General features: G+C 44.9%; 1 protein-coding gene across 1 annotated transcript; it reads right to left on the bottom strand.

The window, feature by feature from the left end:
- Positions 1-906: 906 nt before the first annotated feature.
- Positions 907-1955, bottom strand: LOC146722758 (uncharacterized). Its single transcript, XM_085483893.1, has one exon. The coding sequence runs from the start codon at positions 1759-1761 to the stop codon at positions 907-909; it is 855 nt and encodes a 284-aa protein (XP_085340019.1). The 5' UTR covers positions 1762-1955.
- Between the last annotated feature and the right edge of the window lie 14930 nt (positions 1956-16885).

Here is a 16885-nt window from a genome sequence, read left to right as displayed (position 1 = left end):
TGAATGATTACTCAAATAAGGAGGGTTGATATGCGGCGGACCTCACTATCAATTTCCTTATTTTGGCAAATGCTGAGAATGTTAATTCTAACTGTGATGAGCGGTGGTCCGCTCCAAAACAGTTTAAATTATTCTGAATTCAAATGCCGTATGACAGATTTAAACGCTATCGTATTTTATCACGGGAGTGGAAGTTTTGAAGAGTACTGAACACTAGTTTTCACACATGAATACACTGATTTATTCGTATAGTAGTACAGGATTTGAAACTAGAACTTAGAATTTAGACTTAGACTTAGAATTTAGATTTTAGAGTTAGGATATTATACTTAGAGTTAGAATTTTAGAATTAGAGTTAGAATTTGGACTCAGAGTTAGAATTTAGAAGTGCGACTGTACTGTTCGGTGTCGCGCAGAGAACTGACGAAATTCGGGACTGCTCTGAGGTCCTTCGTTTCGGCGGCTCGGGCCTGCGGCGGCCTGGAGAGGGGGAACTCTCCGGAGTAGGGGCTCTCACCGTGGTGGGAGACCCTTAGGCGCTACGAAGCGCCACGCTTAGTTTCTAGGCAGAGTTAAGCGTCATGGCCGGCTTTGGCGCGCTTTTCAAATGATGTTTGATAGTTTTAGGATTTATTTCTTATAGATGGAAAAAAATTTACATACCCGGACATAGTAATGAAGCCGGACGTGACACCTCCCCCCTTAGAAGAAAATGTTGGACCATGTTCCAAGGTTTTCCGATCTTAGTAGTAGAATTTACAAGGTATAATTTTGTTAACTTATCATTGATCTATACTCCTTCGTTGAGGAGGTTGCGCAGTTCTTTGTAGTCTATAGGCACTTCACTTTGGACTTTTTCTGTCGGGGGTGCAAAAACTTCGGTCGTCGAAGGGGGATTTAGGGGTGTTAGCTCTCGTCCGTTGTCCTGGTTCTCGTCCGTTGTCCTGGTTTTCCGAGGTGCAGTAGAACGTTTGTTACTGAGGTCCAAACGGCTCCCAGGAGGTGCAAACTCCATCCATATACGGAATGGAGTGCGTAGCCATGTATCAGTGTGTCGATAATTAGTTTGGCGACACGGACGATGACGAATATTCCGAGGATTCCAGCGCTTGCTGATCCGAAACTTACGAATCCGTTCCACAAGCGGGCTCCCGTATTTTCTGCTAGCTGGTCGAGGGTTTTCTCGTCCAACAGGTTTAGCATAGAGAGGCTTCCCGCGGGGACTTCTTGTCCCATTGCTCCTCTAGCAATTGTATTGAGCATAGAGGGTTTCTCCATGGGAAACATAATGTGGTCGCGAAGACGATCAAGGTCTTCGCTGGTATAGATGCCGCTGGAGGCGAGTGAATCTGGACTGACGTATCTCCATTGTGGTTTGGTTAGTGGTTGAATCATCGGCGGCGCCATTGATTCCACTGGCTTTGGAGTTAAACGATACCAGATGTTGTGTACTTGATACATCGCTGGAAGTAGTTCGTGGCAATCCCTGGGTGTTCCTGTTTTGGTAAGTATCCTTGATCTTGGCAACAGGAAGAGGGATTTGTTTTGGTGGGTGACGGGGAGTTCGTTGTAGCATCTTTCAGCTTGTCGTACTCGGCACTCCACCGGTACGCATTTGATCAAATGGAGGACTTCGCCTGCCGTAATGGCGGTGTAGCCTGGTGCCTTCATGATTCGATGCGCCATTTCGTCCGGGGCGATGCTGGCGAGAGAGAGAGCGTTTTGTAGAATTTGTCTCTCTAAAGCACATTTTTGCTCCATTATGTCTTGATACAATTGTGTCAATTGTGTTTTCAAGTGTTTTTCCACGTAAATGAATTTGGAATTTACGTAGGAAAATATATCGAGGTTATCGATCGGGACTCTGGAGTGGCCCTTAAACGTATGTCCAGGTTGAGTCTCGAGTATGCAGAGTTTGGGATGTTCCGTCCTCAAAATTCTGTAGCCGCACACATTTATTTCCGTGGTTCGTGCTAAAGCAAAGGTGGTTTCTTACGTGGTGACTGTGTAGATAGTCGGTGATTCCCTCTGTGTGGGCTTAGATGAGAGGCGGTGTGCTAGGCCTTGGTAGAGAACGTCGTAGCGATTGAAGTGGCAGTTATCGCTGGGTAGCGCCGTCCAATATGTGGTTGAGCCATCTGCGTCGTTGCATTCTCCTTCAGCTACGGGACATCGAGCACCGGAGGGTAATATTACTTCATTGGTGCTATGTCTGACGGGAAGCTCGAGTCTTCGGGTGGTAATTTTTATAGATGCTTGAACGACCACGTTATCCCAAGTGCCAAACGGGTCGCTGAACTGAGTTCCGAAGCATGTTCCGTCGGTTCTGGTGGTTCCTGCGAGGGTCAAGCTACGGTGGTTGGTGGTATTCACCTTGATGTCCGTGATGAGGCCGTTGTTTCCCAGGAATATAGTTCCGGTGTTGTATAGTTTCTTGCAGGTTTCTGCCGATACTTCGCGGATGTATTCGCGCCTTCCATTGTGCACCAAGGATACATGTGAGTGCATCCCACAGTAGTAGATGGTTCGATCGATTTCAACCTTACATTGGAGTCCGATGGTGTGGTCGAATTCGCTCAGTTGTAGCAGTTGTATATATACTTCTTCTTTGTCCGCTTCAATGTTATCTAGGTTACATTCTCCGATATCCGTGAGGGATAGTGAAGTAATATTTAGATCATGCCCTCCGCAGTCATAACCTATTAGTCCGTCAGAGGTTATGGCTAACAGCGAGACTGCTATAAGGATACTTGCGTAGGTCTTCATTCTACTGAGGTTCGTCGATTACTGGCCGGTCCTCCGCCGATGCATCCAAGATATAGTCGTCTGGCCCGGAGTGGGAGTCTTCCTCGATAGGGTTTTGATGTGGGGAAGCTTTTAGCTTGTCTTCGTGTACAATTTTTGTCTTATTTCTACTTATGGCTAACTTAACGTTACGAATACCTAAGAGACTAATGATTTTATAGGGACCGGTGTATTGATTGCTTAATTTGCCTTTATTTGGTTCTTTTAATAAGTACACGTAGTTTCCCGCTCGAAACTGTTGGGCGTTAACTCGGCGGTCGTAGTAGACCTTTGACCTTTGTTTAGCGGCTATTAAGTTTCCGCGGGCGACGGCTTGGACGTCACTCAGTTTGTTAAAAAGGTTTGTAAGATAATTAGCGTAACTCTCGTCCGTAACGTCGGCGACATCGGGGTAATTGGAAGGCAACTTGGCTATCTTCCCAAAGACTAATTCATGGGGAGTATATCGCGTCCCTTCGTGTACGCTAGTATTATAAGAAAATGACGCTAGTTTTAAGTATTTGTCCCAATCATTGTTTCTATGTACGTATTGCTTTAAGTATTCCCACAAGACATGGTGGGAGCGCTCTATTGAGCCATTAGATTGCGGCCGGTAAGCCGTCGTTTTGAAGTGCTTAATTTTAAACCTTTTTGCTATGTTACGCATTAGGCTATTTAGAAAATGCGATCCCTGATCTGTTAGAATAGCTTTTGGCGCTCCGAAGACGCATATTAGTTTATCGGTGAACGCGTCAGCTACGTCGATTGCGTTAGCGTGTTGCAGAGGGATTGCTAAGGAATATTTTGTTAAAAGATCTTGTATGGTAAGTATATATTTGTTATTAGTCCGTGTGACGGGTAACGGTCCCATAATGTCCATCGAGATTTTATCGAAGGCTGTGCCAGGAGTGTCCGTTAGAACCATGGGTTGTCTGGTCTTTACGCGGACTAATTTTTTCAGTTGGCAAGGGCGACAGTTTTTTATAAAAATTTGAATGTCATTTTTCATACCGTTCCATTGGTAGCGTTTCTTTATACGTTGGTATGTTTTTGTGATGCCTTTATGGCCACCGATCGCTGAATTATGATTTTCGGCGATAATGTTTTCTCTCTCGGCTTTTTGGGGAATAGATATTTCGTTATTACAAATGAATATTTTTAAATTAATTTTGCTTAGAATGGGGGTTTCCCCGTCGCTTTTAATTTGGGGTGGTGAGTTTTTTTCCTCCTCAATGGGGGCAAAGTTTGGGGTTTTTTTTGGGCATGCGGCCCAAAGGGGAAAATCGGTTATACCTTTTTTTTGGAAAAAAGACTGGTTTTCCCCTTGGGGGTTTTGACGAAATTTTGGGGGATCGATAAAAGGGGGTCGTTTTAGTTTTTTAAAAGAACTTTTCTTTTAATTAAAAAATGGGGTTTTGTTTTTCGGGGGGATGGAAAACTTTTTTTCGCCCCAAGCCCCCTTTTATTCGCCGGAGGTTTTCGTTTTTAATACGGTTTCTTTGGGGAAGAGGGGACGTGTTTGGTGGGTCGTTGTTCGTCGTTTCCCTTTTTGTGGACTTTTTTCCGATTTGTTGGGGGGGGTTTGGAGGGAGGCCTTTTTTGGATTAAAAAGGGGTTTCCCTCGGAACGGAAGTTTCTCATTTTTTTTAAAGAGGTAGGTTTGGGGTTTTAATTTTTGGGGTTAGGGGGGTTGGTTTTGGGTTTGGGAAAAATTGGCATCGGCGTTTCTTAAATTTTTTTCCCGGGGCTTATATTAACGAAATTTGGGGTTTTCAATTTTTTAAGGGGGCCAGGGGAAAAAGCCGTGGGGGGGGCCCCTTTCCCGGATGCTCCCCCCCAGCGGTCTATGTCCGAACTAGTGTAAACTTCGTCCATTTTTTAAAGGGGGGGGAAAGAATTTTGGACGCGGGGGACGATAGCTAGATTCCCCTTTTCTTTTGTTGAATAATTTTTTTCTGCGTTTATTAAAAAGAGAGTGTAAAATTTTGGGGGTTTTGGTTTTTTTCCCCGGAATTTCCCCCGGGTAAGGGGGACCCCCCTAGCAAAACCGGGAAAAGGTTGTTGAAAACGACAAAGGGGTCCGTAAAAGGGGGAAAATTGGAGAAGGGCTTAGGAAAAGGGTCGGGTTTTTTCGTAAAACTCTTTTTTTGGGGTCTTTTTCCCCCAAAAAATTTTTTGTCTTTTTAAAGGGGGGCCGAAGGGGGGCCGTAAAAATTTAAAAAAACCCGGGAAAAAATCTCGATAGTACCCCCCAAAGGCCCAAAAAGGAATTGTTTAAATTTTTTTTCCCCGGGGGCCTGGGGAATTCCTTTACCGCGTTTTTTTTGGGAATTGGGTCGGTTTTAAAACCCCATCGCTGTAATTGGGGCCCAAAATATCCTTTTTTTCCCTTTTGGGGAAAAAAAAATTCGCTTTGGGGTCGGTTTTGGACTTAAATTTTACCTTTTGGATTTCTGGCTTTTTTGTTTAATTGATTTCGTTTCCCCCGGAGTGAGTGGGTACAAACAAAATCGTCGAGATAAAAAAAAATTCGATTTTTGGAAAGGCCCCCTTTTAAAACCGTTCCAGGGGGTTTTTGGAAACCCCCGGGGGGTTTTTTTTAAGCCAACCCCGGCATTCGCTTGAACTCGTAATGTCCATGGGTGTGGGGGAATGCAGTTTTTTGCGCGTGAAAATGTTGCATCGGTATTTGGGGGGAAAAGGGAAAGCCCCCCGAGGTGGGGAAACACTAAAGTTTTTTCGTGCCTAGCTGATCGAGAATTCTGTTATGTTCGGAAAAAGGTTACGGTCCCCCCATGGGGCTTTTCGTTTAAAAGGGGGATAGTCTACGCCCCCTTCCCCAAAAATTTTTTCCCCCTTGAATCGGGTTTTTGGGTTTTCTACCAAAAAAGGGGAAAATTTACGGTGTTTTCCGGGGAAGTTTTAATTCATCGTTTTTTTGTAATTTTTTTTTTTGTTTTTCCCAATTTCCTTTTGGATTGGGGGGGGAAAAAAAATTTTTTGGGGATTATGGGTTAAAAGTCGGCTGTCGTAATTTGTTTTGGTAGCAAACCCTGTATACCCTAGCTTTTTTTTTGGCAGGGGGTGGAAAAAGTCCCCCGTACGTTTCTATTTTGGGTTTGTTTTTATGGTTAGTTTCTTCTTGTTCAAAGGTTTCGAAAGGGGAAAGGGGGGGCCCGGGGAGTTATTTATGTTCAAAAAAAGGATAATCGGGGGTTAGGGAAAAAAAAAGGTTTTTGGGTTATGACCCTAAGGTTTTTCGGATTCGCTTTTCCCCCCCGAGATTTTTTATTTCCTGGAAGGGGGTATGTAAGGGGCCCCCAAATCGCGGTTTTGTACGTAGGGGTTGAATTTTGGGAGGTATGCCCTTCCCCGTTATGTGGGGTATCGCTTCTCCGAGGAATACTTTTCGCAGAAGCTAAGCGCGGGAAGTATCTATGCGACGTTTTGGGAATTTTTTTCGGGGTTACGTGAAAGTTTTGCGCGATCGAGCCGGGACTACCCCTAGTTTTTCCGGGGGCGGAAAGGAATTTTAAATTCGCCAGTTTCCCCGACCCCCTTCCCCCGGGTTTTAAGCTGCTAGCATCTTGGGGGGGAAATCGGGGGCCTAGGATCCTTTTGGGGGGGATTGGGAAAAATTTTTTGGAACCCGGTTTTGGGATAGAGGGGGAAAAACCCTGGGGCACGATTTTTGGGGGCCCCCGTGGGGTTTTTTTTTCGTTTTTTACCCTAAGGTACAAAAGGGGAACTTTGGGGGAATTTTTAAACCCGGGGTTTTAAAAATTTTGAATTTTTTAGATTAGGGGGGCCCCCCCCACATCATAAATGTTGGGGTTTTTTTTAAAAGTCCCCCAGCAAAATTAAGGGACGGGGGGCGCCCCGGGAATGAACCCCGGGAAAAATTAAAAGGGGTTCGATTCTGGCTTCGGTAATCGTTCCTTCGGGGTAGATTTTTTGGCGGGGCGTTTGGGGGAAAACCCCTTGGTGAAGGTACCCGACCTTCCCGCAGGGCTCGTGCGTTTCCCGTTAATTTTTCCGGCGGGATTTTGATTCGGTTTTCACATCCCGATTTCGTGTTCCCTTTTTTTTCCAAAAACGGGCCCCCATTTGTTTTAAAGGGGTTTTTTTGACGAAGAAGAGCATTTTGGTTCGCGTTTTATAGGTTTGCCGTCTGCGTTGTAGGCGGACGACCCTGTTTTTTGCTTTACAGGGGTTTTTGCTTTTAATTTTTTTCGGGGGTAAATTATTGGTTTAAAAGCTCTCGAAAAAAATTTCCTTTTCGCGGAATGTATCAGTTTGCCCCTTTCCGTTTTATTTTTATTGGGGGGGGGGCCGGTTCGCGAGGGGTTTGGGGGGGCTTTTTTTCCCCATTCTGTCCGGGCCCCCTCTCTTTGCAATTTTTCCCTTTCCCCTTTCAAATCCCCCAAACGGTCCCCAAAAAAGGGCCCCCTCTATCCATCTGCAGTCTGTTGAAGAGGTAGGGCCCAAAAAAGGGGGAAACGGGGCCGTGAGTTGTCGATTTCGAGAAAAAATTTTGCCCCTTTTAAAATTTCCCCCTTGTACGGGCTTGGCATCTAGGTTTTGGGGGGTTGAGTTCCTTAACACGAATAATGTAATTAAAATAGGGGTGGGGTTTTTGGGTTTTAATTTTCACCGTACAAATTTTCCCCCCCATTTTTATGGGGTTGGGGTTTTTCCGGACCCAAAAAAACGGTTTTGGGGGGGCTATTAATTTTAGGGCATTTTGGCCCCAAAGGGTTTGCCCTTTTGAGGGCCCTTTTAAAAGGCGCGCCCAAAAGAATTTTTGTTTTAGCAGACCCGGGGGGTTTCCCGGGTCGGGGGAAAGGGGGAAAAAGATTTCCAGCGGGGGCGACATGTTTCCCCCTGAATTGCCTAGGGGTTTTGGTTTTTACCCCTCGAAAAAAGGACAAAAATTTCCCCCTTCGCGAAAGGGGCCCCTTGGGGGGTTGAGGCGACCCCCTATGGGGGCCCGGGGTTTTCCCCCTTTAAAATTTGTCGAGGGACAATAAGGGTTGCCCCCGGGGGCCCCCTAGGGGGCGGGTGGTCTCTTGGGGGAAAAAAGAGTAATTCCCCCGGGGAAATTTCCCCCCTTTTGCGAGGATGGGGGTTATTTTTAAACCCCCGCCCCTTTCTCGAGGGGGGGGCCCTTTTCCCCCGAGGGTTTTTTGGGGGAAAATTTTTCCCCCAAGGGGGGTTTTCCAAAATCGCGCTCTCTTTTTCCCCTGCTTTTTAGGGTTTTGGGGGGGTTTTGGTAGGGGGGGGTTTTTTTTTCCAAAAAATATTTTTTTTAGATTTAAAAAGCGGCTTCCCTATTTTTGGGGCCCAGTTGATTTTTGGGGAAATTTGGTTTTTCCCCTTGTTTTGTTTCAACTAAATTTTCAGCAAAGCAAAAACCCCTTGTTTTTCCCGGGAAATTTTTTTTCCCCCCCCTGGGTTACACCCCCCCTTTTTCCCCGAACCCCTTTTCCTTTTTTCCTTATTTTTTCCCGGGGGGCGTGTAAAAACCAAAAAATTTTGGAAAATTTAAAGGGGGGTTTTCCCAAAAACCGGGGGGGTAAACCAAATTTTTTTTGGGTTAGGGGTTTCCCTTTTTTGGCCAAAATTTGGGGCCCCGGGGGGGTTTTCCCCCCGGTTTTGGTAGGGGGTTTTGGGGGGTTGGGAAGGGGGCTAAAAAACCTTTTGGCCCCCCGAGAAAAAAGGGGGTTTAAATTCCCCGGAAAAATTTCTGGGGTTTAACCCAAAAAGGTTAAAAATTTTTTGGGGGGGAAAAAACAAAACAAAAAATTTTTTAAAGGAAGAGGGGAAAAAAATTTTGCGTTTTAGTGGGGGGGAAGGGGCCCAAAAAGTAAAAGGGAATTTGGGGAAAAAGGTGTGGGGAAAAAAAAGGGGGGGGGAAACCTTTAAGGGGGTTTTTTTTTGGCCTTTGGGGGGGGTTTTTTAAAAGTTTTTCCGGGAAAAAGGGTTTTTTGGGAGGGGAAAAGAGGGAAAAAAAGATAAAAAAAAAAGGGGTCGGAGATTTTCTAGAAAGTTTCTTCCATTTTTTAGAAAAAACCCCTTAATTTTTTTAAAAAACGCGGGGATTCCTTGGTTAAACATGAATTTCATTTTCCTTTAGTAGCCCCTTTTTTGATGTGTCGGCTCGAAAATTGGAGGTATTTTCGTGGGGCGGGGGTTTTTTTAGGGGTTTTTTTGGCGGCCGGCAGGCGTCAGGGGTTTGGGAAAGTTAGGGGAGCATTAAAGTGGGTTTTTTGTTTTTTTTTATTTTTTTAAGGGTTTTAAAATGTCCTTATGGACCCCGGGCCCCCGATTTTCCACCCGAGAAATTGGAAAAATTTTCCCCCGGGGGCGTGTTTTACGATAGAGTCGGGGTTTATTTTTGTTTTGGGGTTTTCCCTTTCCCCCCCCCGGGGCGCGTTTAGGCCTTTTTAAATTTTAGATCCTCTAAAAGATTCCCCAAAATAAGGGGGGGGTTTATATGCGGGGACCTCACTTTTAAATTTCCCTTTTTTTGGAAAAAAGCTGAGGGGGAATTTTTTAAATTTTAACGGGGGATAAAACGGGGGGTTTTCCCCCCCCCAAAACAGTTTAAATTTTTGTTTTTAAAAACCCTAGGGGCAGATTTAAACGCATCGATTTTTAAAAAAAGGGGGTGGGGGGAAAAGTTTTGGAAAAGTATGAACACTAGTTTTCACAATGAATACCCCTGTTTTTCGGGTTTTGTAGTAAAGGTTTGAAACTGGGGGCTTAAATTTGACTTAGACTTAAAATTTAGTTTTTGGGTTGGGGGTTTTATTGGGGGTTAAAAAATTTTTGGGAATTTTGAGTTGGGGAATTTGGGGGCTCAGGGGTTTTAAAATTTTTGACGTGCAAAAGGATTGGGGGTCGCGCAAAAAAAACTGACGAAATTTTTGGGGGGCGTTGGGGTCCTTTTGTTTTGGGGGGGGCCCCGGGCGGGGGCCCCCTGGGAGGGGGGAAAAACCCCGGAGTAGGGGTCTCCCGGGGTGGGGGGCCCCCAGGGTCAAAAACCCCACGTTAGTTTCCCCAGGCGGAGTTTAAGCGTTTATGGCCGGCTTTTGGGGCGCTTTTCCCCAAAAGAGTTTTTAGTTTAGGATTTTATTTTTATAGATGGAAAAAATTTACAACCCCGGAAAGGTAATGAACCCGGAGTGACAGGGGTGAAAACCCGCCCGGAATTTTCCGGGGTTTAACCTCGGGTAAGCAAGCCCGGCGGTTGTAAAAATTTAAAATAAAATATATTTTATTAATATCCCAAAAAATTTATTTATTTAAAAATGTTTTCTCCCCGATTCCTTATAAAAAAAAGTACAAAAATTATAAAAACAAAAATGTACAAAAATTATAAAAAATTGTTAAAAAAAAAATGACAAAAAAAAAAAAAAAATATGAAAAAAAAAAAATGAAAAAAAAAATTTAAAAAAAAAAAATTGTATAAAAAAAAATAAAAAAAAAGAAATGCCCAAAAATAATTTAAAAAAAATGAAAAAAAAAAAAAAAAAATTGAATAAAATATATTTTTTATTAAAAAAAAAAAAAGTTTTTCCTCTTCCCCACAGATCCTCTCCCCCGCATCATTTTTGGGCCTCTCCGCCGCGAGCCACCGACTCTCCCCCGCGAGCCGTCGCTCTCTCCCCCACGACGCTCTCGGCCGCTGAATCCCGAGCGCCGGGCTACTTTTTCTCGCCCAGGGAGAGCGGTATCCCGCCGCGCGCTGCGTTTTCTCTCGAATGCGTGCGTCTTTTACTTCGCGGCTGGTCTTCTCTCTCGAAGCGTGCGTTTTTTCTTAAGTGGTGCCCCTGTAAGATAAAATACGATTCGCCGCGCAGGATGCGGCCCGTCTTATCTCGTAAGAAAATAAATAGTTTTTTTCTCGCTGAAAGGGGGGTTAAAGTCTTGACAAATAATTATCTCGCCAAAATGTAAGGGTTGACGCGCAAATAAATTTACCCATGTTTAAAATAAAATTTTTGTCTTTTTTTTAATAAAAATTTAATTTTAAAGTTTTATTCATATTAAAACTAAAGCCACAGCTCGCAATGACAAGTTGGTGATGCGAAGGGTTGCTAGGCGTTGCATTGGGAAATTCCTCGCATTGTTAAGGGTTTGCAATATTAAAGAATGCGTATGTTTGATTCGACCTTTGCGAAAAATGGTCAGTCGAAAAACTTTTTTTTCGATGCATGAATCGAGTAAAAACTACGAGTAACGTCGTTTCGACCTCACATGCCCCCGTCCGCCTCGGGATATGAGCTGGTGTCTTTTATCTTGAAAAGTACTTTTAGGGCCCGACACTTTGAAATTATACACATGTGCTGGGAGAGTCATTGTTCAGAAATTGTGAATAGCGTGACTTTGCTCGTGAGACCTTTCCACGTTCGAGAGATAGATTAGCTTTTTTCCCATGATCTTAGGGGGGTTCCACGTAATGGCGGATTACTTGATCCCCCATTCGGGGAAATTTAAAATTCGTCCCCAAAATGCGTATGTCTTCCAAGTATCCGAACCGCCGGGGGCTCTAGCAAAAACGCTGAAAAAAAATTAGATAAAAATTATAACTCGAAAAAAATATAAAAAAAAAAAGTATAAATATAAAAAAATTAAATGAAAAAGTTTTTTCTTACTCGTGCATTTTCTCTCGCAGTTATCACGCTCGGAGTAGTAATTCTGTGCTCTTTTTGGGGCGAATTTTTTCGAGGGTATTAAAAAGGAACCCTCAGTTTGAACGGTCGACGAGGACTGATCGTATAAAAAGTATAATAAACGGTAAAGATCTTTTTAAAATTTAGGAGAAAAGGATTTTTTTTTGAATGTTTGGGAGGAAAAAACAAAAAATGGTGGGAGTAAAGGAATTCTTGAAAAAAGATTGCGTGAGAAATTTTTTTAAAATATTAGGGGGAAAGGGGTTTCTAGAAAAATTAGGTGAGGGGAAAAAACAAAAAGGGAAAAGTATGTAAAAAAATTGTTTATTTAAAAAAAAAGGGGGGATCGTTTGATCCAGCCGGATTTGGGGCCGACCACCAATTGAATAATTTTAAAAACATTTTTTTAACGGCAAAATTTTTTTTGTTTTTACACGTAGAGTGTATGTGGGATTTTTATTTTAAAGAAGGCAATTTCTATATGGCATCAAGGTTCAATGATGAAACCGGGTGCATGTCCACTATTTTGGCCAGCCCTTCTCGCTTTTCGGTCCTTTTAATACACGAGGAGGGCTCCCTCGTCCTCCTCGTTTGTTCATTTTTCCAGATAGTGTCGGTAAAACGGAGCCCTGCGAGGGAAAATTTAAAACCCCCCATTGAAGCGTGTGATGCTGAGATTCACGGGCCCGGCCTTTTTCCCATTTAAGCAGCTGATGGCACAGGGCATGCGAAGAAATAGTGCGACAGGTAACCTCTTTAGGATTGCCGCTTTTTTACGATAAATCGTTTTTTAGGAAAACATTGCAGGTCGACAAAAGTTGGTGGGAATGATTTTGTGGAGCCGCGAGAGGATTACGATACCCTTCAGACATCTACATCATCTTTATTAGATCCCCCCCCTCTTTCACACGCGTGTTGGAAACATGTTAGGTGATTTTCGACAACGTTGGTCAAAAAGGGTTTTAATGGATACGCGATGGATGTAGGCGACCAGTGGTATTATTAGGTATATTTCCTTAAACCAAACTCACATCCCCTCTAATTAAATCCCCGTTTCGTCTGATCGATTTGTTTGTCGAGAACAATCGAAAACAAACGGACCGTTTTTTAAAAACCTGTGATGGTGAGGTCGGCTCGAAAAATCGTATCCGTAATAATTTTTTCAGAAACGCACATAGTGCATAAGAATCGCCATCTGTTTTTATCAAAATCCAGATTTAGTCGTGTACGGAAAATTTCGAGTCAGAAAGGTTTTTAGTTGGTTAATTTACAGTCGTCGAATCGATTATCTCGGACATGAATTTTTTCGCCCTGTTGCAGGCAAAAAATTTAATATCGGGTTTCCCGTTTGGCGCGGTCTTAATGGCCACGAAGCTTGGGGACGGCAATACGGAAATTGTATAGATCCCCCGAGCGGGGAAACCTGCGAGGGTAAGGGGGCCGCTTTCCAGAGCGCGCAGCATCGACGTTCTTTAAATTTGCTCAACAACAAAGGGGGCATCGCCATTGTTTTTGAATTGTTTATCACAGGCTTATCGTATTTATCACGGGAGTGGAATTTGAAAAATACTGAACACTATTTTTTAACCCATGAAAACACTAAATTTATTCGTTTAGTAGACAAAATTCGAGACTAAAACTTAGAAAAAATTTTAGATTTAAAATTGGGTTTTAGAGTTGGGAAAAATTATATCAAAGAGTTAGAATTTTGGGAATTAGAGTTGGATTTAAAATTTGGGGTTTTTAAAGGGGTTGGGAATTTGGGAGTGGACTAATTGTTGGTTTGTCGCCCCGAGAACGCCAAAATTTCGGGACTGCTCTGAGGCCCTTTCGTTTCGGCGGCTCGGGCCCCCGGGGGCCCCTGGAGGGGGGGGAAAACTCTCCGAAGTGGGGGCTCTCCCCGTGGTGGGGGGGATCCTTAGGCGCTACGAAGCGCCACGCTTGGGTTTAGGCGGGGGTTAAGCGTCATGGGGGCTTTGGCGCGTTTTTAAAATAGCTTTTAAGGGAAATTTGGGGTTTAAAACAAAAAATTTTTTTATAGGGCCGGGGAAGTGACAGTGGTACCCTCGGTGAAAATTGGGTGTATGGGAACATTTTATCGTTGCTGTATGAAACCGCGGTCAGTTAACTCTATGGGGAAAAACTTTCACTTGGGATAATAAAATTCGCCATGTTCTTTTGGGTCCCCTTGTCGCGGTTCCCAGTATAGATTCGAGAACCCAAAGCAACGACCCAATTTTGTTGGGCATGCTAAAGTTTTTCTGTGGCAAACTTAATCTCGCTTCTAATCGTATTGTAATTAGCGCGGAGCACGTTGGGAAATTTTCATCTTTTGGGACCCCTTTATCGCTAACGGGTTTATGTTTTGGGAAAAAAGTGCTCGTTTAAAAAATTTTCAGTTTTGTTTCCCGCTCTTTCGACCCCTCAGGAATCGAAATTTTCCGCGTGGTCTGTGCCGATTTAAAATTTTATTATTCGAGGAATTAATTCGATATAGTGTGATAAGTTTAAAAATCCGCCCGACCGAGCTCGTAGTCCGCGTCGCTCAAATCTATGGGGGGAAAAAGTAAGTCGCCGCGAGGACCCCGACTCTTTAGTCATGTTAGTGTTAGCGACATGTTGAAAAAATGAGTTAAATAGCGCAATGCCCGTCTTTTTAAATTTGGGGGCGAAAAATCTCGGTGAAACTGCAAGCACAATTGTCCACAGATACTTGTCATTTTGTTTGATAAGAGGTGTAATTGTATTCCCCAAATTTTTGGGACATTTAAATATTTGCACCCCTTTCCCCGGGTGGGCCCAAGATTGCCAAAAAATGTCGAAAAAAGATTTGGGAATTTCCCTTTTTTGGGAATGCCAAACCCCAAAGAGTGCCCGGGGAACCCTCTGTGTCCGATTAAAAGCTACCGCTTCATTTTTTCGCGCGCCATTTTTCGGTAAAAATTTTTGGCTAATACAACCCTTTTAAAAAATGAAATGTGCTTTCGTTTTGAAGTTGTAGCAATTTTCAATTTGTAGTTTTCACCCCTTTCGGATTTTTAACGTTTTTTTACGTTTTTTTTCCCCGCTTCCCCGTCCCCAATTTTTTAAAACCCCCCCCCGGGGGAGGGTTTTCAGTCCGCGGCCCCCATGGCGTTGTGGGTAGTTCTCTTGCAACGACGGTTTCGCGGCCTTTTTTTCGTTTAACCCCTTTTGCTACGCCCGGGGCCCCCCGCCGACCAGGGGTCCGACGAGGGGCCCGAAATTTAAAAAAATCGGCAAAAATCGCCTCGTTTGCTGCCGAAAGCCCCCCCCTCTTATTCGTCCTCTTTTTTGGCCTTTCTTCAAGACCAGGCCCAGGTTTGTCTTGCTTTTTAAACGTTTTCCCCAGACAAATGCGGGCCCCGGCTTCTACCCAGACTCGAGTCTTTCGCGGGCGAAAGCGAGTTTTCGTTTTCGGCCCCAGTACCCTTTTCCCCCGCGGGTCTTCGGTAAAATTTGCTGTCCCCAGAGGACGATTATCGGTTCACGACCCCGCGCGGGCCCAAAGGGTTAAAGGGCCCGTCACCCTAGCCAAAAAACTTTTCCAAACGAGTTCCCCGGGCCCCAAAATTGATAGCCCGGGAAAATGGAAGCTCGGGCCCCGGGAAGGGGGTTTATCGCACGATTTAATTTGGGCCCGTGGCCCATTTTTTAAATCTGCTGCAATCTCTTTTTTTTGAACTATGGGGGGGGAAAACCCCATGGGGACCTCCGCCTCCCGGGGAGGGGGGGGGGTTATGTGAGACTCCCTGCCCCCCCGGCCCGGGCGGGCCCTAGGGGCCGGAGAGTCGGATTTTTTGGGGCCCCCCCGGGGCCCGGGACAGGGGGCCTTTCCGCACTTTTAAACCCCCCCCCAGGGGATTTTCCTTCGGGGTGGGTTTTATACCCCGGGGACCCGGCCCCCCCGGATGCTTTTTAAATCCATGCCGTCTAGGCCCCCCCCCCCCACCCCCCCTTTTTCCCCCTCCTTTTTGGGGGGGGCCGCGGAAGGCGCCAACTCTCCCCCCCCTTTTTTTTTACGGGTTCTTGCGGTTGCCCGGCGCAGGGCGGGAAAACGGACCCCCGCCGGCCCTTAAAGAGTTTGGGGGCGGGCCCGGCTCGAGAAAATCCCCTGAGCCAATCGCCCTCGCCCCCCCATGTGAAACCCCCCGGCCCCCCCCAAAGATGGCCCGGGTTTAGGGGTTTTCATGAGGGGACCTACAGGAGGCCCCTTCAGAAGGAGAAAAAACCCCCTTGGGACGTCGTTGCCCTCCCACCGGTGCTTAAGGTTGGGTGGGGGCCCCCGGGGCCCCGTTCCGTCTGGAGGGGAGGGGCCAGGCACCCATACGGAAGGACAAGTCCCCCGCGGGGGAACGGGCCCTCCTTCTAGACCCCCCCAGTGCGGCATCCCCCCTTCCCTAGGGGGTTAGAGTCGACCAGCCAGGGAGGCCCTTCCCCTCTGGAGAGTGAAGTATTCGTATGGAAAGACACCCTTTCGTGTCAATAAATTGAATTTTTCACTAGTTAAATTTGATATTCCGAATGTAAAATTTTTAGTTTATCTTATCCAAAATGATGCTAATTTGTCGAGACTAGCACTGAGAAACTTATACGAATCGATAAAGCGTAATTTGATATAATTTTTTGCATTTTTGTCTTGTGTCAATCTAACAGTTTTCGAGAATGATATATATTTTTCCTTTGTTATCGGCAGTAATTCGATTTCCCCTTCGAACGCTGTGGCTATGTCCTCGATAATAAAATGTGCGTCGTAGCCGGACAGATTGTGAAAGACTATAGGGATACAAAATGATTCTTTGTAATTTAAGTTACAATTTGAATGCGCAGGACCCCTGTACCGCCCGGTGAGGTGGCAATGATCGCGGACGCGTGTATCGTCTTCGTCAAACGGTTTTTCACAAATGTGACAATGCGTCGCGGTGCGAAATTTTAATCACTCGTCAGGCGTTAAATTTACCATGGGGACATTGGTCGTTAAAATATTTTTTACGCGGATTGCTAAATTTTTAAGCTGTTCGGCGAACCATGCGACGCAATCGACACTACGGCGGGAATTGTACGCGGACAACGAACTGTCATACGAACACTGTACATAGTACGCGATGCTGAACACTTGATGGTGTTGATAATTTTTGGCATCTTCGGTCTTTGCCAAAACACACTCGAGATCGGCGTACACTACAAACGGCAGCCGCTCCTTCCTCGTGTAGTTGTCGAAGCTGAGCCACTTGTCCTTGTCGCTCGGCAACCGAATAGCACAGTCGTTCAATTTCCCGCAATCTTCCGTATGCGCTTGCAATTTATCCACCGCTCCGAAATAATGTAGGCATCTGTAAAAAATAAAAAATTTAATGAAAATTTAATTAAAATATAATTTACGTGTAATAAATATATATATATAC

The sequence above is a fragment of the Nylanderia fulva genome, unplaced genomic scaffold (genome assembly GCF_048542155.1).
Source record: "Nylanderia fulva isolate GAGA-0341 unplaced genomic scaffold, ASM4854215v1 Scaffold277, whole genome shotgun sequence".
NCBI classification, from domain to species: Eukaryota; Metazoa; Arthropoda; class Insecta; order Hymenoptera; family Formicidae; genus Nylanderia; species Nylanderia fulva.
The sequence above is the reverse complement of the archived record's forward strand: the minus strand, read 5'-3'. Positions and strand labels throughout refer to the sequence as shown.

Coding starts and splice junctions, on each gene's coding strand:
- LOC146722758 (XM_085483893.1), bottom strand. CDS start 1,761: ATGGAGCAAAAATGTGCTTTAGAGAGACAAATTCTACAAAACGCTCTC.